We start from the raw sequence: 23760 nt of genomic DNA, 5'->3' as shown, positions 1-23760 counted from the left end.
ATGTCTTTATTCATAAGCGCGACGAGCACACTGTGGAAGATGCACTTTACAAGATCAATTATTATTAATAACACATATCATTCAAGTCTTACAACCGAGCACAATAATGAACATGTTTATTTGAACTAGGAAACAGTAGAACCCCGGTCATACGGAACCTCAACTTTCGGAAACGTTCACGATTACCATCTGGTTGCAGTGGGAGCTGGATTACCTGAACAAGGCGGACATCAGCGAGTTCGAAAGTCTCTTTTAGCAATTGTCCTGCCACACCTCGGCGGGAACGGAACCACAATAAATGGTTGGTTTCGAACATTGCCGTTGTACAAAGCGATCTTAGAGCTCAGATGATCGTAACTCCCATCAGACTTATAGCAGTCGTACCGCTTTGGTCGTTCGTTTTGTACAACGGCACCCTGGTGGAGAGCCAGGTGTTCCAAGTGACAGTTTCCGGAAGATCAGGGTTCCACTTTACAGGGTAATCTTACAAATGCTGTATCTTCACATTATTTAAAAATAATTAAGGCATTTATTAAAAGTATCCAGAAAGCAACAACACGTCAATATCCCAAACTGACTAATCTATGTCTAATGAACGTCATGGTTACGGAGCCTCTCTGGATATGAATAAACATTCACTGGTAAATCAACAAGCATGCGTACATTTCCTCCTCCTCATTTTGTTTTCAACGACTGAAACAATGTAAAATCGTAAATAAAGTAGACTCTGTCAAAAATACAAAACTGTAACACTTTGTCCGCGTTATGTATGAATGTGTCGATCTGAGCATGCGTGAACACAACAGACAGTTCCGCCATACTGGACACAGGATGTAAAGATGGGTAGCTTCAAGGAGGACTATACCAATAAAACACCTTTCACTGCGTTATTAAAAGGACATAGACCCGGTTTATCCACTCTTGTCAAACTTGTGGAGCGGTTTAGCGGATGTTACTTTGAACAGTATTTCAGTCACATCTATAAAGTCGTAACGACGTCACAAGATGTAGACAAGGTACAAGTAGTCAAAGGCGCAGCGATTTGTTACGAGTTGCGCCCCCTTACTGCCAGGATCTGCTAATCATGTGTTCGAATCTCATGTTCGCTCCGATTGTGATCTTATCAGCGCTATAGGAACTGAACGAAGTGAGAAATACGTTAACAATTTGCTTACTACTGAACAGCACCCCATCCCCCATCAACCCCTACAACATTCTGACATCCTGTGACATAACTGAAATACTGTTTTTAAAAAGCGGCGTCAAACACACCCTGGTAGCGTGTCGTCCATTTGAATGGACACTCTTTAACCATATGAAAAGAAGTACAAGGTGCCGCATGGCATACATTAATTATGTATAACTGACAATAACGCTCGTGTCTGTTTTCTGGTTGGCTGTAATACAAGTCAAACGCTTAAAATATTATTGTTCATCCTGAGAAAGAGATATCCAGCGTTTGGCAGATATGATTTAACAACCTTAATCATACCGTACACCTGCTTCATGTGAAAATGGACTTTCTTTCTGGCCCCAGGCAAAAAGGAATAAGGGACCCTTATAATCGACTGGGTATCATTGTAATCGCTCCATCCCTCATTCTGACCTCATTGTTGACAGCAAGGTACATCCTACATAAAGGACACGGTGCAGTATGCGCTGTTAATTATATACAACCGATCCTCTTTAATCCAAACTTTAAAATGATATCTGAAATGTAATGAGTCTGAATTAAAGAGGTTCTGTTCTACACAATTTTACAAACACAGCAATAGGCATATGTGACCAACCATGAGTTAGTAAGTTAAAATTTAACGTCGCATCGGCATCATTGCAGCCATACAGCGACGAGATCAAGTTGATATACAGGTCAACCATGAGAAAAGGACCTTTATGGGTGAAAATCACATTTTAACTTTTCATTGTTTTTCAAAACAAACTACAGCATCTTCGGAACACAAAAGTGCAATGCACAAGCTTCTATTTGTATTTATTACAGATATACATGACATCACACATGGCGATCTTCACGGAAGTGAGTTGACGTCAAAGGTCTTCATGACGTCATAGCACAATTGTATCCTAGCACCCATAAGGTCCCAATTCTCCTGGAGTTTCATGTACATAAGGTTCTGTCTGTTCAAAAGGATCCAAGTATTACGATGTAGTGCACGTAAAAGCTGTGTAAATTGTAAATTGTAAATTTGTAAATTTAACATAAAACACATGATTTGCAACGAACGAAAAAAAGTAGTGATTTTCTAATCTGTGCAAAGTATGATAATAACTAAGGCACAAATACACTTGAGTGTATATTTAGCAAGCACATGCTCTGTATTCTCGATTCTCCTGCCGACTGTTCCAATACTTTTCCAACAGACGCGTTTGACGCCGTAATCTGTCAGACTACAATGTCTTGCATATTGCGGACACTCTCTAAACCTACAAGCATTAGCTTGGGCGTTATCTACTCTCGTTTGTGTCTCCTGTCGGGATTGAAAAACACACACTCTTCATCACTCTTACGGGCATCACCCATTCCAATGAATTTCAGTTTTGATGTGGCATAAACAGCGTCTATGCAAGTTCATATGCATACAATTAGTATTTTCTTAAAGAAACACAACATATCACAAACGTTGATGATGCGTAGGACTTTCGGCAGTACCTGTGGAACGTACTGCAGACATATATGGATTCTCCATACTAAATAAATGTGAAAGTTTATAATTTAATGACACCAGGTCGTTGAGGAATCTTTTCTCAGCCATATGTAGCGTCTTCCTCCACCAAGAACCTTTTATCAATGGTTATTTTGGCACAGCTATCCAACAGCCGAGCAGATGGAATTCTGTCGGACATGTTGAGAGAGGTCCTGTTCCTGATGTCAAACTTCATCATAGCGTCGCACAGGGGTCTGTTCGGGCCGTCATTAACCTCTTGGCCTCCAAGTAGCACAAGCGACCCCTGGCGATGAATTAACCCGAAGTGCACACGTTCAAACGTCTTGATGACGCCTATGTTCTCGATGATGTTGTCGTCAAAGAAACGTATAACTTTTCCATCAAACAGAACCACATAGGCAATCCCATCACTCACCACAGCTCGGGACAACTTACACGCGATAGGGAGCTGAGCAACAATGGAGGTCTTTCTTGTCCGCGTGTCATAGCACTGAATACTCGCCGTATCCGTCTTGTCGTTTTTCTCACCACCGAAGAGGAAGATCTTCTCCCCTAACACGGCAGCCGACACAGAGCTGACAGCTATCTGAAGCTCGCCCGCATCTTCCCAGTCCCCGCTGTCGATGTCGTACTCCTCCACCGTCTTCTGAACCCGCTCCCCCTCCCCCAGTTCACTGTTGTAGCCCCCCAGAACGTACAGCTTGTTCCCCACAGACACCATAGCGTGGCGCCTCCGTCCTCGATGGAGCTTGGCAGACAGGTGGGTCCACTTGTTTTTCTTGGAATGGTACCTCAGCAGGGCGCTCTGCCAGAGTCCTCCTCCTGTGACGAAGATGTCATTGTCGAAGACGCAGGATGCAAACTCAATACCAGGGTCGAATGGGAGAACCGCAAGATGGTACCACAGCCGAGAGCTGAAGCTGTAGGCCAGAACATTCGTTGAGCGGACGTAAGGAGGTCTGGGCGTCTCGCCCCCCGACAGCACCACCAGGACATCCTCCATGTCAGATGGGTTCCGGTGGCACATGATAGGCGAGCTGTAGTCATGGCGACGGGCAGGCAACAAGTGAAAGTTCTTGGCGCTATCTATGGCCTGGATGCATTGTTCGTTTCTCCGCACAAAGTCTGATTTCTTGATGTTGATAAGATACTCTGGCTGGGCTAGAGGCAGACGGAGGTATGTGAAAATGTCCCCGACAAAGTTTGCCCTCTTGGCCTCATCATGTTCCACCCAGCGGAGCACGGCTTCACATACAAACTCCTCACTTGGGCACTTCAGGTCATCGTCCTTCACAAGAGCCATAATCTCCTCTGGCTCCAGGTTCTGGATTTCTTCATTAGATGTAAGCTCCTCGAAATGTTCAAGAATGAATGCCCAGGCAGCCTTCCGTAAGTTTTTACAGTCGTGCGCGCTTGCTACTCTCCACCGTAACAAACAATTGTCAACTGAGATCTTCTTGCTGAGGAAATCCTCACATCGTTTCTGTAGTATCTCCATTTGAAGGATTGATGCAGCCTTCAACATATTTTCCGCGTTGCTTTCCTGCACGACGTCGTAGCCCTGGTAGATGTACATCAGGATGGAGGAGAAGACGTCCGACTCGATGCCCTCCATTTTGACAACACCGGAAACACTTTCGCGCATGCCCGAGGAAAACATGGCGTCGAAATAAGGCGACATGGCAATCAGAATGGCCTTGTGGCATTTGAAGGTCTTCTTGTCGATGATGACCTCGACGTCTGCGTGTTTCTCGTCCGAAAGCAGTCGACCTAGCCCCAGAGTGAGCGTGTCGAAATACTGCTGTCGCCATGACGTGGCTGCATGCATCACGAAGACGGCTTGTTACGTCATCCACTGTGACGTCATGTCATGATTCATGGCTTTTTAGCACCTAGGTCCCCTGTAATGATAAAATTACAATGAATGAAAATACAGATACTGAATTGTGAATACTGGGCAATAAAAAGGCTTTAACGCCTTATACTTCATTCAAGTAATAACGATAAAACATGTAGGCAATCCGACCCGGGTCTTCGCCGGGACGAGCCGGGACTTTAACCACCCTACTGGTCACTGTAACCAATAATAGTGAGTATGATTTACGCCGCTATTAGCAATATTCTAGTCCCTCTCCAAGTCCCTATGAGTAAATTGACAAAAGAAGGATTGACTGGACGTGTGTTGGAATCTTAGGTTTCGGCCTGATTATGCTCCAAGCTTGGCCAACACCACACACGGGCTCCCGGGTTTCCCAAGCACGTCTCTCAGACCCTAGCGATTAAATTAAATAAAAAACCCGTATCCAAATCAAGTCTAGAATGATTTGGCAAGTCTAGATTGCCTCAGTTCTTGGCTGAAATTAGGCTTTGTTCTGGGCCCCATTTAGATAAATTTTTTTATTGTTTTGGAGATATATAGAGGTTATCACGCGAGTGTGTTTGGGGATGGTAAATATCCTGCATTAGGAATAAACATTGTATTTAGCGAGCCTTGGCGAGCTAAATACATAGTGTTTATTCCTAATACAGGATATTTACCATCCCCAAACACACAAGCGTGATAACCTCTTTATCGTATTATGTCATTCTTTAATTCTGTGCTTCAAAATCGCTTTCCCTCTCTCACAAACATTACCGAAACATTGCGAGTTTTCCTGGAATGCGAGCATTAATATTTATTACGTCACAGGGTAAGTGATGTGTCAGTCGGACGGTGACAGTAGCCAATATAGTTCCAACTGAAATCTCTTTCTTATACAGTGGCGAAGCAACATATTCGCAAAACAACAATTGTTTTTAATTGCCTTTCGCGGCAATCCATCGGTCTGTCTGCTAGAGTACCTGCCCTTTGTCAAAGGGAAGCTACTCTAACCCTAGTCTATGAGACGTCACGTTCACGGTCAGACGTTGTTGACAGTCGGTCTGTCCTGTCATAACGTTAAGAAGTGTAGTCAGATGTACACACAGCGACAAAACGAAACAAGGTAACAATTCAAACATATTTCGGCCAAATCCAACTATTTTATTTTGTGGAGAAAGGTTCAACCCGCAGAGGTCTACAAGCACAGATATGGCTACTGATCCCGCTTGGCTAGGCCTCGTGCCCTCGCAAAATTGTGTCGAAATTTATATCTCCAAAGTTTCCCAAACTTATAAAATGCCTTAGCTACGTCACAGTTAGACACTGATTTTCAGTATATTAGACTGTTCTTTTGATAATGAAAGCAATTATCTCTGTAGTTTATCCAGATTCCCGATGGTTAATTCTGACTCGATCGCCGAATGACGAGGGCGACGCCATGTTTGTTTATAAACAGTGAAAGTAGTCCTTACTTGACCTTTGATGTTTGCATCTCTATCCGCATATGATCCCAACGGATATCGTTTTTATCCGTTGTCTTTATCCTGCCGAGAAACCCACCCTTTATATGATAAATATATATATACATATATTTTTAAATAAGATATCTATCTTTCTAGGACGCCATGTTTGTCTAGGGTTTCACAAATGTGAAACATTATGGTAATACCATTGGAACTACATTCAAACCTACATTCAAACTCACTCACACTCGCATACAACTACGTTATGAATGTTCCTCGGAGCTTTATGTTTCTAGGTTTGTCAGCACCATACCCGTGCTCAAGGGTTTCACCGAAGTGGTAAACGTCCGAGACCTGCATCACTTCGGGCTTTCCTCCCATATTAAGCTGACACGCCGTGATATAACTGGAATAATGTGTTAAAAGCGGCTTTAAACCCAACTCACTCACTCGCTCACTCCATGAAGCTGGTATCCGGAGTTGGATGCAGTTCACCTAAGGTTTGAGAGAATGTTTACAAAAGGATAAGGATGCCAGATCAACTGACGTGAAGCAATTCCCGTTCGCCGGGAAAGAAATAAACTTGGAAATGGCATAATTTATCGTTTTTATGGTTGAATTCTGTCCATACTGAACAACGTTTGAGAAGGATGCAAATAAATTTCATACCGATATACTACTATCGTTACAAACTGCATAAGTAATCAGTTGTGACAAAGAATATCCTTTCAAAAGTTGAGGAACGTGTGACACACTATGCTAAACATATAAAGACGACCCGTAAAGATCCGGGGTAAAATATGTCTTCAGCAACCCATGCCTGCTGTAAAAGGTGACTACGCTTGTCGTAAGAGGCGACTAACGGGATCGGGTGGTCAGGCTCGCCGGCTTGGTTGATGCATGTTATCGTTACCAATTGCCTGGATTCATGATGTCAATCACTGGATTGTCGGATCCAGACTCGATTATTTACAGACCGCCGTCATATAGCTGGAAAATTGCTGAGTGCGGCGTTAAGCAACAAACAAACAAAGGCAAAGACCCATCACTGTACACGGACACCTTCAAGCCAGCGGCTGGCATATCTACGACGTGGTATACGAATACACACGCTCTATGAGCTGGACGAGTCTCCTAGCAACGCTGAAGCAACACACCCACTTGTACTTCCTTGTGTGACAAGTTACTTACGAAACGAAGCAGTCAGACCAACTAAACTCGGTTCAGTGCGTACACAGATTCAACAGAACACGACAGGTCACTCATTACAGACAACTTCACGTTCTGTTTATTGCCACAACTGTTTGGAGCAATCGAATCGAGATATCTTAGGGTACTATATACAGTTTGTTTGTTTGTTTACTTGTTGTTTTACGCCGCAATCAGCAATATTCCCGCTATATGACGGAGGTATGTAAATAATCGAGTCTGGAGCAGACAATCCAGTGAGTGACATCGTGAGCATCGATCCACGCAATAGCGATCGATGACATGCATCAACCAAATCGGCGAGCCTGACCACCCAATCCCGTTAGTCGCCTCTTACGACAAACATAGTCGCCTTTTACGGCAAACATGGGTTGCTGAAGACTTATTCTACCCCGGATCTTCACGGGTCACTATATATCGAGTCACCAGATAGTGACACAAGACAATCCATACTGGTAGGATGAAGTGTGGTAAATACAACCCCGAGCAGGAAATGATACAGAACTGACATACATGATCCAATGTGTCCGGCGTCTGTCTACTACACACACTACTAAACCTGGCGACTGCAGCCTGGGCTAAAACTGAGGATGTCAGTAACTTGACAAAACTGACAATGTCACGAATGGCGCAGCTAGATGTTCTATCTTATATATTGTCTCCCAATATCCTAGGGACAGTCGGAGGTACAAGAAATATTTACGGAATTAGAGTCGTATCGGAAGTGCCTCAGTGAATCCCTTGAAATAGGCCAAATTACTATTTCGCAATCACAAAGATGATATATAAGGGTCTCAAACGTTCTGCCACACTTCGGTCAGCTTAGATGTATGTGCGTGGACTTCCTTTTCGGTTACTCTTTCAAGCTCCTCCCCCAAAGACATTTCTTTGTTCGTATAGAGATTACTGCCCAGGGCGGTGACGATGACGTGCATCAACCAAGTCAGAGAGCCTGACCACTCAATCCCGTTAGTTGCCTCTTACGTCAAGCACAGTCGCCTTTTGCGGCAAGCGTGGGTTGTTGAAGACCTATTCTACCCGGATCTTCACGGGTCCTGTTTTATGTATTGACATAAAAGCGGTACTTGAAGCCTGTAACACCAGCGCATACTGCTGATCACCAACCGAACAGGCTAGCGACATGATCATATCACTTACAGTACACTCAGCATGGACCCTGCAATGAATACGCGCACCCTCAGTCTCCAGCCACTAGGCACACGTGACGTAATTCAACATCGCCAGGGTGAAGTCCACACCGAATTGCGAGGAAACATCGACGAGCTTGTCGTGGGTAATTCTCCTATGTGTCGGAACATGTCAAGCCTTTCAAATTGCCCGATTGAAAACGGACTTGAAACTCTGTACGAATGGAAGAGTTGGGTCCATGAGTGCTCGCGTGTGGAGATGTAAAGCTATTGTCCAGTTGTATCATTTAAAGACTGTGTAATATATCCCCATAATGAGCAATACACGATTCCCTTTGTTAGTTTTATCACACGTTTAATACGTTACACAAGGAACATTTTCCTGTCAGAAACCAATTTCTCTTTATTCTTTATATCACATGTTACATGTTCAGTACGTTACACATGAGACATCTTACAGTAAGAAAATTTCCCTTCGTTTGTTATACTGAATGGTCAATACGTTATACAAGGAAATCTTTGTGTTAGCAAACAATTCTCTTTGTATTTTTTATCACATGTCACATGTTTTTATACGCTACAAAAGGGACATCTTCCTGTATATTATTTAGGTGTAGAGTTTGTGTTACATACATTTGCCCATATCAAGTAAGGTCAAAGTCCTTCGCGAAAGGGTTACACAAACTTCTGGATATCCTTCTTTCCTCTGTGTGCACCCTTTGACTGACTGACTAACTCTTGATAAGGTTGTGGCACTGGAAACATGCTTAACCAGAGTGCTGCTTGGATGGGGCTGCCCACCAAGGCACGCTAAATTCAATGTTTGTTCCTAATACAGGATCTTTACCGTCCCAAAATACACTCGCGTGACAACCTCAATGTTCGTGAGCACTACAGTATCTAGGACGACGGACAATCGACCATGACACAAGTTTACTGACCCTTTGAAATAAATGCGACAAAACCTAACCACAAGCATGGGGAACATCCATATTATATTCATTTATAAATGCACTGTAAAGTACGACACACACACATACATATATATACACACACCTATAATAGCGGGGAAACGGATGAAGTTCTCATTTCGACAGCTGAAAGTATGCATAGCAACCCACCTTATTGAACTTCCCGTTCCCCAGACATGCACATTCAGGTGTAGAACGCGTGCCCTTATCATCATACCAGCTCATTCAACAGACATCACCCCGTTTTACGATATCGAAGACCCTTACACTATTCAGGCAGAACTGCACTGTGCACAACACGAAGTAAACAATCACTTTGTGAGGTACTGGGCGCTACCCGACACGCCCGTAACCATATCAAGAGGTCACAATGACATCGGTGTGTTTTCTACCTGCTGACCTCGATATATTCGACGTTGAGACTGCATTATCCGAGTGGCTTGACTATGACAAGGAGTTAGTTTGACGCCGCCTTAACGGCTGGATCGCGCGATTGAGTTTAACTGAAGTATTTCAGTTTTTGTGGGACGAAAGCCGGAAGTGACACAGATTTTGGACGTTTACCATTTAAAAGAAAGTATGTGTATTATTCTACAAACCAAGCATCATAGTCAGGGCGATGGTTGGATTCGAGCCCACGACCATCGGAACCCGGTTCTCCTAAAGGACGCAACTCTGAACGGCGAATGGGGTAGCCTAGGGGATAAAGTGTTCGCTCGTCACGCCTTAGGCCCGAGTTCGATTCCATACATGGGTGCAATGTGTGAAAACCATTTCTGGTGTCCCCCGCCGTGATATTGTTGGAATATTGCCGAAAGCGGCGCAGAACCATACTCACTCACGAGCTGGTCGAGTATACATATCAATGAAAACGTCAACGTCCCAAGACCAAACATAACTGCCGAGCAGTATCGATCTGTGGGTTTTTAAAGTTCAGCTGCTTTGATCTCATTTTTGTCTTTCTATGTTTGTTCGTTTTGAAAGTGCCAGTTTCATTTAATGTTATCTGAAGGAATATTGTCAGGTGACAGAATGGGTAACGTAACATTCACAACACAAGGTGACTCAAACGTTTATACTACAACGCGAACTTTTGGTGAATACGATAACCACAAACACGATTAGATTAGTCCTAAACATAATGTGAACATTACCTTTCAAAAGTCAAACCTAGAACAATAGTTATTATACTAGTTACAATGTGAAAATCTAATACACTTCCTCATGACAAGGACACATACTAGGGTGTCCTCTTTTCCTTATGACTCCAATACAAATTAAACCGATCATAATTTAACACCAACTAACGCTTGCTACACTTGCTTTTCGCTTCCCTAATACATCTCATTAAGGACAGCTATTGCCTGAGTGCCATGAGAAGTGCATGTATCAATTAGCCTGTGAAGCATTAATCAATGTCTAAAATGTAATTAATTGCATAATTCGTCAATGGGTCATTGCACAGACAAGCGATGGCGACTTTAAATCAAAGAGGAGCGGGGATGCACACACGCAGACATCCACCTCTGTCTTATCGGACATCACATCAAGACGTGTCCGCAAATGACAAGTTGTAGATCAGTTGCAGTTTCGGCAGATAACCAAGACTGACTATTCTCTGGCATTGCCGTTTTAACAATTATTTTTTTTTGCATTCTCGTTGTTTGTTTGTTGTTTAACGTCATACTCAGCGATATTCCAGCTATATGACGGAGGTCTGTAAATAATCGAGTCTGAACCAGACAATCCAGTGATTGACATCATGAGCATCGATCCACGCAATTGGAATACGGTGACGTGCATCCACCAAGTCAGTGAGTCTGACCACCCGATCCCGTTAGTCGCCTCTTACGATTAGCATAGTCGCCTTTTACGGCAAGCATGGGTTGCTGAAGACCTTTTCTAACCCGGATCTTCACGGGTGTATTTTCGTTGAGTGCCATTGCAGTTGATATATACTACAAGTATATTAAACAAGGAATCTTGTGTCTAGCGAAACGGCGTGTGTTACTTTCTTCTAATATCAAATACATACATATAAATAGAAATTGATTTCATTTTTAATTACAATTAATCACTGAAAACCAGTGTTAAATAAGACAGTCCTCGGGTCTACACGGCCACACATCATAAAACCAGTATGAAGATAACACAGTCCTCAGACCGACACGTCCACACATGACAACACCAGTATGAAGATAACATGGTCCTCAGACCGACACGTCCACACATGACAACACCAGTATGAAGATAACACAGTCCTCAGACCGACACGTCCACACATGACAACACCAGTATGAAGATAACACAGTCCTCAGACCGACACGTCCACACATGACAACACCAGTATGAAGAAAACATGGTCCTCAGACCGACACGTCCACACATCACAATACTAGTATTAACATAACATGGTCCTAAGGACGTCTGTGTTGTTGTGCATGCGAATGTGCAGCTCGCGGCAACACATAGCTTCGTATTCAGTATTCTGGTACACTGGTTGCAGTTGTCTCACTACAGTGATACAGTGACTGATACATATTGAGTGTAGCTGTCGACAAAGGCCGGCGGGGTAGTCTAGTGCCGAAAGTGTCGTTCCTCTCAGGTCCAGTGTGATGACCTACATAGGTACAACGTGTGGAGCCCATTCCTGATGCCATCCCCGCTTGATACAGCCAGAATAATGCTGAAGTCATTATAAGAAAGACAATTTGTGGATGTCAACTTCTTTATTATGAGGAACACAACGTTTCGGAGTATATACTTACTCCTTTATCAGGTAAATGATACATTCAAGAGATGAAGGAGTAAGCATATACTGCGAAACCTTGTGTTCCACATAATAAAGAAGTTGAAAGCCACAAATTCTCTTCCTTATGTGTATCACTTCTAAATGCCTTTCAAAGACTGAAGTCATCATTCTTCACTAAATATAGAACATAATATCAGTATTCGCATATAATAATATGGAATTGATTATAAAATGAAAACTACTGAAAGAAAGTTGTCCGAAGTTGCAAGCATTTTCCCATACTTCCGGGGGCTGATTTACATATCCTGGGATATTATCACAGGCGCAGTATTCATCTGGCGCGGAAACAAACGAACCGTGCGTTTTAATGGCGTGACTACTGAATATGTTAGGTGCTGTCTATTGAATAACTTTGACATCAATATTCTAATATAATGTAACATTCAACATGGTGGCGAACTTGAAAACATTCATTGCCGTTTATCTGCATTGTGTAGTGATTGTTAGCAGACTGGGGAATACATGATTCAGTCATGGGTCGGTGCACCGTGATATATAATACTCTCCACTCTGTATCGATATTCAGACGACGAATAACACAATGTTTGTCCACGTATCATGATCTACAAAATGACACTGGTCAACCACTGGGTTTGTCAGTATGAAGTATACGATTCAGTTTGACTATGTGGGTGTGTTGTGGCACAGCAGCGTTTGGGTTGATCATGCCGGAGACTGGGTTCGATTCCCCACATGGGTACAACGCATGAAACCTGTTTTAGCGGGCCCCGTCGTGGTACTGTTAGAATAGTGCTTTCCTTTCAGTTTATTCCTATATAACTGTAAGGCTACAGGCCCATAGTACAGAATACATGACAATGTGGAAGCAGTTAGACATGTTACAAGGATTCATTTCTTAATAACATGGCATGGTATATACATAGAGATAGATTTCGAATAGCCGTTTTGCTCACATGTGATATTAGGGAAATAAACTTGTATTTATTATTTGTATTCCTTAAATTATCATAATTACAACATACAAGTAAAAAAGCGCAATTCATCTTCGACCTCACTTAAGAACATTGTCTGAATAATCTTAAACATTTTGGTATTTCTTTAGCCTGCCAACTTCAACCATTAACTTGTGTGAGCTGCATCTAAATTGTGTTATTAATATTCTGCATTTACTTATATTTACATCAGTTAAATAATTTTCTGAGCATATTTGCATTTTAAAATGTCTATAATATTCGCATTTGCTAGAAACATCTACAGTAGATCTCCATGTGTGAAAGTACATGTCAAAAAGCGTCTGCCTTATTTTCGATATGAACATGGCATGATTCTCTATAATTAGAAATATTGGTTGTCCCATATGTAACCATACCCACATTTATACAGTAGACATTTAACATTGTATGCCCAATTTTGATCTCCATATTTTCATACAATAGTATAGTGCAGAAACGGCGACAAACACAACTCACTCACTCTTTAAATGGCATAGTTTTGGAAAACACAGTGTCTGTTACTTTCCGCTGTTATATCGAAACAAGAAGACACTGTCACCGGTTTCGCCTTTTGGAAACTTTATAAAATGTTTACGAAATTTCAAAATAAGGTCCGATGTGTATTTGACATAATTATCATTGTACTATTCAAAACTGTTTCCTATACCATCCAATCACGTGCAGGTGAACTAGTAATTGTGCTTTCACAACTGAAGTTATTTCTGAGTATAATTCCGAAACTCTAACCTATAGGATTTCCCTAACGAATACGTCCTTGACGTGTAGCCAAGTTTCCAGAAGAGTATAAATATAAAATTGTTCATGGGTAATATTCCGGAAATAAAACATGACAGAGGGACGGAACCCGTTTCTGTTTCCCGTTACACTTCATTCTGGCGGGTGTCAACCAGAATACATCCACGCACGGCCAACTAACATCTCGTGATAAGCATTGTATGGCGATCCGTATCACGATACATATCGTACCGTGACAGTACTTTATTTCATCCATATTCCAAACTAGACGTAATCTTCTATCTGCTACAGATTATGTAATCTAAGGTTACCACAACCGACAAATTGAAAATTCGTAACAGAATTCATGAGCAGGCTTGTACAGTACACGGAACATGAATCTCTTGGGAATGTTTCCTCGTCCAAATCATTCTGCTCAGGCACACAGTGCCGCTTCGTGCTATTTTGTGTTGTTTGTAATTTAGTGTTGTAAAGAGTTGTATACTGTTGTGTTGCTGCATTGTAGTGTTGTGTTGCGTGCACTGCGTCGTGAAGTGTTGTTTTGCGTGTACTGCATTGAAAGGTGTTGCGTGCACAGCGTTGTGAAGTGTTGTTTTGCGTGTACTGCATTGAAAGGTGTTGCGTGTACTGTGTTGAAAAGAGTTGCGTGTACTGTGTTGAAAAGTGTTGCTTTGCGTGTACTGTGTTGTGTTGCGTGTACTGTGTTGTGAGGTGTTGTGTTGCGTGTACTGTGTTGAAAAGTGTTTCTTTGCGTGTACTGTGTTATGCGTGTAGTGTTGTGAGTTGTTGTTATGCGTGTACTGTGTTGAAAAGTGTTGCGTGTACTGTGTTGAAAGGTGTTGCGTGTACAGCGTTGTGAAGTGTTGTTTTGCATATTTTGTGTTGAAGTGTTGTTTTGCTTGTACTGCGTTGAAAAGTGTTGCGTGTACTGTGTTGTAAAGTGTTGCTTTGCGTGTACTGTGTTGTGAGGTGATGTTATGCGTGTACTGTGTTGAAAAGTGTTGCTTTGCGTGTACTGTGTTGCGTGTACAGTGTTGTGTAGCGTGTACTGTGTTGTGAAGCGTGCACTGTGTTATGCGTGTACTGTGTTGTGGAGCGTGTACTGTGTTGTGTTGCGTGTAGTGTGTTGTGTAGTGTGGTGTAGCGTGTACTGTGTTGTGGAGCGTGTACTGTGTTGTGGAGCGTGTACTATGTTGTGGAGCGTGGAGTGTGTAGTGTGTTGTGTTGTGTGTACTGTGTTGTGAAGTGTGTTGTGTGTACTGTGTTGTGAAGCGTGTACTGTGTTGTGGAGCGTGGAGTGTGTTGTGTAGTGTGTGGTGTAGCGTGTACTGTGTTGTGGAGCGTGTACTGTGTTGTGGAGCGTGGAGTGTGTAGTGTGTTGTGTTGTGTGTACTGTGTTGTGAAGTGTGTTGTGTGTACTGTGTTGTGAAGTGTGTTGTGTGTACTGTGTTGTGGAGCGTGTTGTGTGTACTGTGTTGTGAAGCGTGCACTGTGTTATGCGTGTACTGTGTTGTGTTGTGTGTACTGTGTTGTGAAGCGTGCACTGTGTTATGCGTGTACTGTGTTGTGTTGCGTGTAGTGTGTTGTGTAGCGTGTACTGTGTTGTGTAGTGTGTTGTGTTGTGTGTACTGTGTTGTGGAGCGTGTAGTGGAGCGTGTAGTCTGTTGTGGAGCGTGTAGTGTGTTGTGTGTACTGTGTTGTGGAGCGTGTAGTGTGTACTGTGTTGTGGAGCGTGTTGTGTGTACTGTGTTGTGGAACGTGTAGTGTGTTGTGTTGTGTGTACTGTGTTGTGGAGCGTGTAGTGTGTTGTGTTGTGTGTACTGTGTTGTGGAGCGTGTACTGTGTTGTGGAGCGTGTACTGTGTTGTGGAGCGTGTAGTGTGTTGTGTTTGCTGTGGTGTGTTGCGTGAACTGTAGTCCCCACGTCTCCTAGTTTACTATCAGCAGAGCAACATGGCCGCGTTGTTATCTCGACCGGCGTCTACCCCACACCAAGGGAATGCATGACATCTCGTGACAGAGGTGCGCCGCACCAGTCAGGTGCCAGATACACCAGCACTGGCTGCATACCCATGAACACGTTTCTTGTTTGTATGTTGTTTAACGCCGCACTCAGCAATATTCCAGCTATATGACGGCGGTATTTAAATAATCGAGCCTGGATGAAAATTTCCAGTGAATGATATCATGAGCATCGATCTACGAGATTGGGATACGATGACATGCATCAACCAAGTCAGCGTGCCTGATCAGCCGATCTCGTAAGCAAGCACGGGTTGCTGAAGGCCTACTCTAACCCTGATCTTCACGGGGAACATGTAATTAGTGTACGAGCTCGATACAGTCTATGATAACATCTATCACCATTTTGAGTTTGTATAAACGAATCCATTTACCATTGACGTCATGTGCACGCCCCTAAACAGATAATGTCCTGTCTTCTTATCGACTTGTTGTTGAGTGTTTCTGATATTCCCAAGCCTAGAGGTTAAAGCCTTCCTCGCGATGCTTGTTCTTGGTTTTATTACACACAGGGGTACAATGTGTGAACCCGATTTTGGTGTCCTTTCGTAATATTTGAAAACATCCACGCTAAAACACACATACAGTACAAAACCAAACGCAGGACGCAAAAAAATGTACCCCTCGCGATCCTGCTACAACGATTTTAACTTAGATATATTTTAACCTGCTGTTGTGAAAGAATTAAAACAAATTCAAAATTGATAGAAAAAAACTGGACACAGGTTAGCTATGCCACGTGACTTTCATTGACTAGGAAAAAAACGGACTTACGACTCGGAATAAGGAATTATCTGTCCCGTGTGAGATAACGTTAAAAGTCCCTCCTCAAAGATAGGAACATAAAAAGTTGAATACACACTGAACAGACACTGCATAATTCTTCGTAGGATGTTTTCTAAATGAAACATTTATCCCTGTGGAGATTACAGACGAGAAAGGTTAATCGTGTAAACTGTAGAGAGGGATTCGCAGTGAGTGAGTGGAAATTAACAATGCTTGTTCAACTACAAAGCGACTAACACATGCCCATAATCATATGTTTGTTTGTTTTTTGTTTAACGCCACACCCAGAAATATTTAAGTTGTTTGACAACGGTCTGTAAATAATCGAGTCTGGACTAGACAGTCCAGTGATTGACATCATGAGCATCGATCCGCGCAATTGGGATACGATGACGTGCATCAACCAAGTCAGCCAGCCTGACCACCCGATCCCGTTTGTCGCCTCTTACGACATGCAAAGTCGCCTTTGAGGCATGCATTGGTTGGTCGGACGAGGTAGACATAGCCAGTCTTACAGAGAAGGATAGAGACGGATTTGAGTTGGCCGCGTACAAGTGGCGTTGTGATCTATATTGGCGAGTCCCAACTGGGCATTTAAATTGAGTAATGGAGACGGGAAATTGCTACTCGTAGGGGAAGCGAGTGATAAAACTACTCCATTATACTTCCTGGGTTAATATGCTTTGTCCATGTAATAATACCACTGAAAATGTCAAAGTACAGACAATTCATTGAAAGTGGTGTATTTGTGCGACTGCTCAGATCGCCACGTTACAAATAACACACATATAACACATGGTGGCTCGGTGGAATAAGAGCGCTTTTGTGAACTAATGATTATCTGTCCTGACGTGGAGGTTTTCCTGGAACGTTAAAAGGGCATCCGCATGCTAAGTGGTTGGTGTTGCATATTCAGAATATGGACAGACACGAGCCTTGTACTAGACACGCTACAATGCTTGTAGATCAGAGCGGAACCAAATGGCATGCTTCCCAAGCATTGATTATGACTTTCGTCCTAACGCCCCAGTAGTGATGATACTAGACGTTCGCAAAAGGTTGGGCGTCGCCTGCGCTACCGGTGGCACAAAAGCGACAAAAACCATTTCCATATTCACAAGAAATCTCGATTGTATGACTCCCGGCTATATCATGAGTATGTGATATGAATAGCGATCATACCAGGTGTTCGCGAGAAGGTGAGCGTATCCTGCCCCATCACAAACACATGCCAAGGCAAGTCAAGTTTTACCTAAAAAACACGGGAACATATGGCACAAGTCAAAATAGGGAATTACACCTTAGATCATTATTGCCATTGATGTGTCAAATGTATAAATGTCCTCCACATGTCTACCATAAAAGCTTTGAAAGCTTTACTGAGGCCTTGCCTGTTGTAACCTTGATCAAACAACTTCTGAGCAAAGATCGTATGACGCTATTTGAAATCTTGGAAAAAAGAGCACGCGCGATCGTACCTCAAAAGCTGTGAAACGTAAACACCAAACACATTATAGGATAGATATAATAGGATAGATAGGCTTGCATAGATCTCAGTGCATGTCTTTATATTCATGTCAATAATCACAGTACAAACATGGATTGATCCCTCGTCAGGTGGGTCTGCGCCTTTAGGTTTTACAGTTCAAACATGCACACAGTGCATATGCTAGTATAAGGCAGTTTCACAAAACATGTACTTTCAAGACAAATATTATTTCAAATCAAACAGTTTCTTAGTGAATTTAGAAATACACCTTTCAAATCATTTTTTTCTAAATGTTTGAATATAAAATACAACTAATATTAATGTACCGATCGGAAATACCGGGAACTTAAATCACCACAGTATCGAGAAAGTTCATAGCATCTGTAAATTCGTTCTTGGCGTTGGCTGCCAGTCACAACCAAAGGCAATTCTAGCAGCATGCGGAAGATACCATTATATGTAACTTAGCACAGTTGTATCACAGTGAATACGCTTGCTCAGTCAACCACATCCACAATATTCTAAGCGACCATTTTTTATTCAACGACATGATATTTGTAGCGACAGAAATTGGACCTCTGGTATAAGGAAATGTCTTTTCTTCATATGGGTTTTCATACGCATGGATAGTCCTGGGACGTGGGAAACGCAGCTGCATTTATAAATATGTTTAGAAAGAAATGTAAAGGTGTATGTTGTTAAGATTGGTCAAATGATGACACATGTTCAAATCTCTATGTACATACTCGACAGACAGAATTCCAGTCATGTACTAAGGAACTTGACCATCCATACATTTACGTAGATGCCTAACTAAGTTAGTTAAATATGATTGATCAGGAGGGAATGAACAGGACGGGGACATTGCACCAGACAAAATTAGATTTCAGAACACGCACCTGCTGTTGTGAGGTTGAGTGTGGTATTCAGGTGCAACACGAGCCTTTGCATGTGTGTGTGTGTGTGTGTGTGTGTGTGTGTGTGTGTGTGTGTGTGTGTGTGTGTGTGTTGTTTTTGTTTTGTTTTTTGGTTGTTGTTTTGTTGGGTTTTTTTGTTTTTTGGGGGTGTGTGTGTGTGTGTGAATGCATTCGTGTTTGGGTTGGTGGGTTGGTAGGTTAGTGTGTGCGTGTGTGTTTGTGTGTGTGTTGGGGAGTGGGGGGTAAGTGTGAGGGCAGCTAGGTGACAGACTGCATTTGTCTGTATGTCAATGTATGGACGTCAAAATTAAATGGCGATTTTTTTGTTATGTATGTTTGCTGGTGTCAGATCATGGTAGATAATATATTGGTCCAGACACCTCGAAATATACAGAAATGTCATTTTATATTTTGATGATTCATGGTACTTCGCAGCAACACGCTCAGGATCTATCAAGTGAAGTCCCCTGGGTTAGCTTAGGCCGGTGCATCCAGCCTGGTGCTGTCACTGCCTCCACCACACAGATCTATGTAGGTGATGTCCCTGTATGCATTCTCTTTCAAAAACATCACCATACACACACAGAGACATGCACGTTTGTACGGGGCTGCACGTATTTAAGCCCCCTCGTTATTAGCACAAGGGTTTAAAAACAGACACATAAAATGCTTTTAAGCCCATGGGTTCCAATAAAATTGAAAACTTGATTGATCTCCTATACCAGATATGCTTCAACCTGTGTTGTAGCACGCTTCTCTGTGGCAATGTTTCACCAATAATGCACGTTAAGGGCAGGTTTCCACATTTACCCGGCACACTGGACCCTTAATGCGGTGATATTCTGGACATTCGGTGTCACATTTAAACTTATATTGCAAACACGCATTGGTGTGTTACTTTTTTGACAGGTATCAATTCAATTTTGAATGTTTTCCTGACTCATATTGTATAGCGAGGTTTCACATGCTGAACTGTGCATACACACTAATAGTGAGCAGCACGAATGTAAACAAGGCACATATATGTGCAACAAGGGCGTACAGCTGGCCCATGTCCACACATGGCTGTAAGTGATACGAGTTCATACAACAAGAAGTTGGACGGCCAGTGCTAGATCCGCCTTCAGTACAGTTTGTGCCCTAGATTAGGCGTCTTCTGTGTTATCACGTAACACTCCGTCCAGAGATGCATTACTATCCCCACATCCTCATAGGAAGTGAGTGCATTTGGTTTAACGACGACTTGAACATCATTTCAGTTACATCATAGTTTATTTATAACTATGAGCCTGAATTTGTGTTTAAGGAAAACGCCTGCAACAATGTCATGTTTGTGGAAGGCAATTTCTTTTTCTTTTTCAACAGTCTAAAGCATTTTTGGAACGATTTATTTTTTCGATAAAATCCCTGGCTACGAAAATCCAACGGTCGGTCTCTAAGACGTTTACCACTTTGGTGAAACCTACGAGCACGGGTATGGTGCTGACAAACCTCATTCGTCAATGTTATCATTATATATATATATATATATATCATTTGGAGACTTGACGTGCATGATAGAACACCGAAACTGTTTTGTCTATGAAAATAATTGATTAAATTGAGCAAACAGTAATCACTGAGGTTGATTTACAGATCATGTACACACCATCGTACATACGTACATTGATTAGGGATATAGGTAGAGTTGAAGAGAGACTACGCTCCCTAGTTTGGTGCCGAAATCCAGTAATTAGTAATAAGGGCTAAGTCTGGCACTCACGTATATCTGTGTAATGTAGTGCAACTGCTAGATAACACATGATAAATATACGGATATACACAACAAAATCTGAGTTCGACATAAGTGGGTTTAGTATGATCTGAATCAAACTTACTCGGACTGTCCACGGGCCCTGACGTGAACACCCTTTACAAATCTCTCACTTCCAATTTACCAATATCGCCTCAGCATTTTCAAATCGACCTCAAAAGATGTCTGTGCGCGTTTAAATAAGTGTTTACGTGCCCGCGAAGGAGCATGCGAACTGAAATTAGTCAAACATGACTCATAAGTATCGTATAGCAGCATATATCGTATACCGTAAAGCAGCAAAGACACGCGCATTTGCAAATTTAATGACGTTGTTATTTTCTGAGTGATGTTCTATATCACAAACCGTTGTTAAAACGTATTGTTTTATCGATCAGACGATATGCAGTTACCCGTGAAGATCCGGGTTAGAATAGGTCTTCAACAACCAATGCTTGTTACAAATGGTGACTATGATTTTTGTAAGAGGCGACGAAAACGGGTGGTCAGACTCACTGACTTGGTTGATGCATGTAATCGAATCCTAATTACGTGGATCGATGCTCAAATTGACAATCACAGGATGGTCTGGTCCAGACTGGATTATTCACAGACTGCCGTCAGATAGCTAGAACATTGCTGATTGCTGCGTTCAACAACAAACAAATGATATGCAGTTAATAATTAAACGTCAGGAAACAATAAGCCATCAATAGATATTAATAACATCCCAATGAACATTTTTCAGTTTTCTTTCACGAGCTATCATAATCCAAGATTATATCCGTCAATATTTCATTCTAAAACTGACTTTAAGGGAAATAAATCATTTATCGGGTTTATTCCCGAACCTGCAAAACATATGACGTGACAAACTGCAGGTGATACTTTCATCGAACAATTCCTGTCAAAATAGAATCATCATCATAATACTGTCAAAAGTTAATTGAAAAAGAAATAGGATAAGAATGTGAAAATCACTATTGAATGGAAATCTTCCGGGCTTTACTTCCATGACAAAACCAGTGAAAAGTATTGATAAATTCGGATTTTAAAATGTTTATGAACATTAGGTGTTATTGGATATTTAATACATAGCACTGTCTGGTCCTGACTCGATTATTTACAAACTGCCGTCATATAGCTGGAAATGTGTTGTGTGTGGCGTTAAACAAACAAACAAACAAACAAACAAATAAAACCGCCGTTAAACTCAATCACTCACTTATTATTTAGAAGACTTATTCTCAAGTCGCAAGTGTCATAGGTGTAGTCCAGAGGTTAATGCGCTCGCTTGTCACGTCGAAGTCAAGAGTTCGATTCCCTGGGTATAAAGTTTGAAATAATTCTTGGCGTGCCATCAGTGACACCTGTCACACAATTTTTTGCTAAAGGAGGCGTAAAACACGATTATTCACACATAATCGATTTCTACACCACTACATGTTAGAAAACTTCAATCATGCAACCTAATCAGTTGGGCAATGTATGATAAACTGCATGAATATCTAACAGTAGATATGCTGTTTACTGTTTCACATGACCAACGGACTCAGCGCTCCTTTGTTAGTCGTTATCCAGCCAACTTCCGGGTTATGCCACTTTCGACACGCACACGTTTTCCTCCATAACGACACGCACGCGGACAGAATGTCTGTCTTACAATACACAATCTTGTGTAAACTATATCTTCCTCATAAGAAATCAGCCAAGCAGAACGCAATGTCGTCTGCTACCCTGATAAAGCCTTCGATTGGCGTTTCAAAATTGATACTCAGATATATAGTATCCATTGGCTTTCAAACACGACTGTCAGAGCTTTGGTTATGAATAATGGCTTCATACGCAGACATTTATAGAATATTTATCAATCAGATTATAGATTGACGTATGCCACCACTCGGTTGTCACGCCTCAGGGGAAATATCTTAATCAGAAGCGAGCTTCAGTCAGCGGAGCTGTACAGTGTCGTGTCATGATGGGTTTTGAGCACGGGGCTCGCGTCTTGTCTGGTCACAAGGATGGCCTTATAGACATCCATACATTTACATTAAACACAACATGTGCCATGTAAGGGTAGTACTTACCTGGGCAGGCTATCTAAGCAGTTGTCTATAAACGGGGACACCTGTGTTTCATGTTGCCGCTCAGCTAATCATTCACCTGTCCGCTCTCCACGCTCGCTCTTGTTGACATGACACACTCGGTAGGTCACGTGATTGCCGGAGTTGGCCGAGTTCAACCGGTTGGCCAACTCATCGGGCAGATGTATATATCACCGTTAGACGATGTACTGTCCGTTTAGGCTGACCGCTTCGCTGATCGTTAACTATTTTATGATACACATGCCAAATCGTAGTAATTCCAGTTTTGAAAAAAACCCTCGATAGTTCGGATCCCGTTAATTTTGCAACTTCGAATAGCGGGGGATTGTATACAGCCGCCTTGGCGCTCACGCAGGGGTAGACATTGAACGATGACGAAGGGGTATAGAATTTATATATAATTTCGCTGTATTTTGTCTACTTGTAAAGGTCAATGCATTAGACATATAGTATCGAAACAATGACATAAGTCCATATTTTATAGACGTTTTACTTTTACGTCATGTGTAGACGGTTGTAGCGCATTAATTCATACAAAATTAAAAACGATCTTATTCGATTTGTTCTTATTATGTTACCTTATGACCTATATATTAATATCATTTTCAGACAATGTATATGCCTTACTGAAAGTAAATTGTATTTTGGGATTTCCCCTGATTTCATGAACAATTTCGGTTTCCGCGTTACAACAATAATGCCTCGGCTTGGGCTGGGACTAAAACAACAGTGTATGATCAACACATCAACTGGGGCGATGGGGGAAAGACCATAAAAAAATACTCGCACTTCA

At 42.1% G+C, this 23760-nt stretch overlaps 1 protein-coding gene across 2 annotated transcripts; it reads right to left on the bottom strand.

Moving 5' to 3' along the window:
* On the bottom strand, positions 1–23051 carry LOC139445087 (kelch-like protein 24). Of its 2 annotated transcripts, none has more exons than XM_071226169.1 (2): positions 22950–23051; positions 1–4585 (listed from the first exon to the last, which is right to left on the bottom strand). In XM_071226169.1, the coding sequence occupies exon 2, from the start codon at positions 4510–4512 to the stop codon at positions 2764–2766; it is 1749 nt and encodes a 582-aa protein (XP_071082270.1). In that variant the 5' UTR covers positions 4513–4585; positions 22950–23051; the 3' UTR covers positions 1–2763. The 2 variants fall into 2 exon arrangements, with proteins under 2 accessions (XP_071082270.1, XP_071082271.1); XM_071226170.1 differs by lacking the exon at positions 22950–23051 and adding an exon at positions 9487–9564.
* Between the last annotated feature and the right edge of the window lie 709 nt (positions 23052–23760).

This window comes from Haliotis cracherodii, unplaced genomic scaffold, assembly GCF_022045235.1.
Source record: "Haliotis cracherodii isolate W230 unplaced genomic scaffold, xgHalCrac1.p SCAF_6, whole genome shotgun sequence".
In the NCBI taxonomy this organism is placed as follows: domain Eukaryota; kingdom Metazoa; phylum Mollusca; class Gastropoda; order Lepetellida; family Haliotidae; genus Haliotis; species Haliotis cracherodii.
The sequence above is the reverse complement of the archived record's forward strand: the minus strand, read 5'-3'. Positions and strand labels throughout refer to the sequence as shown.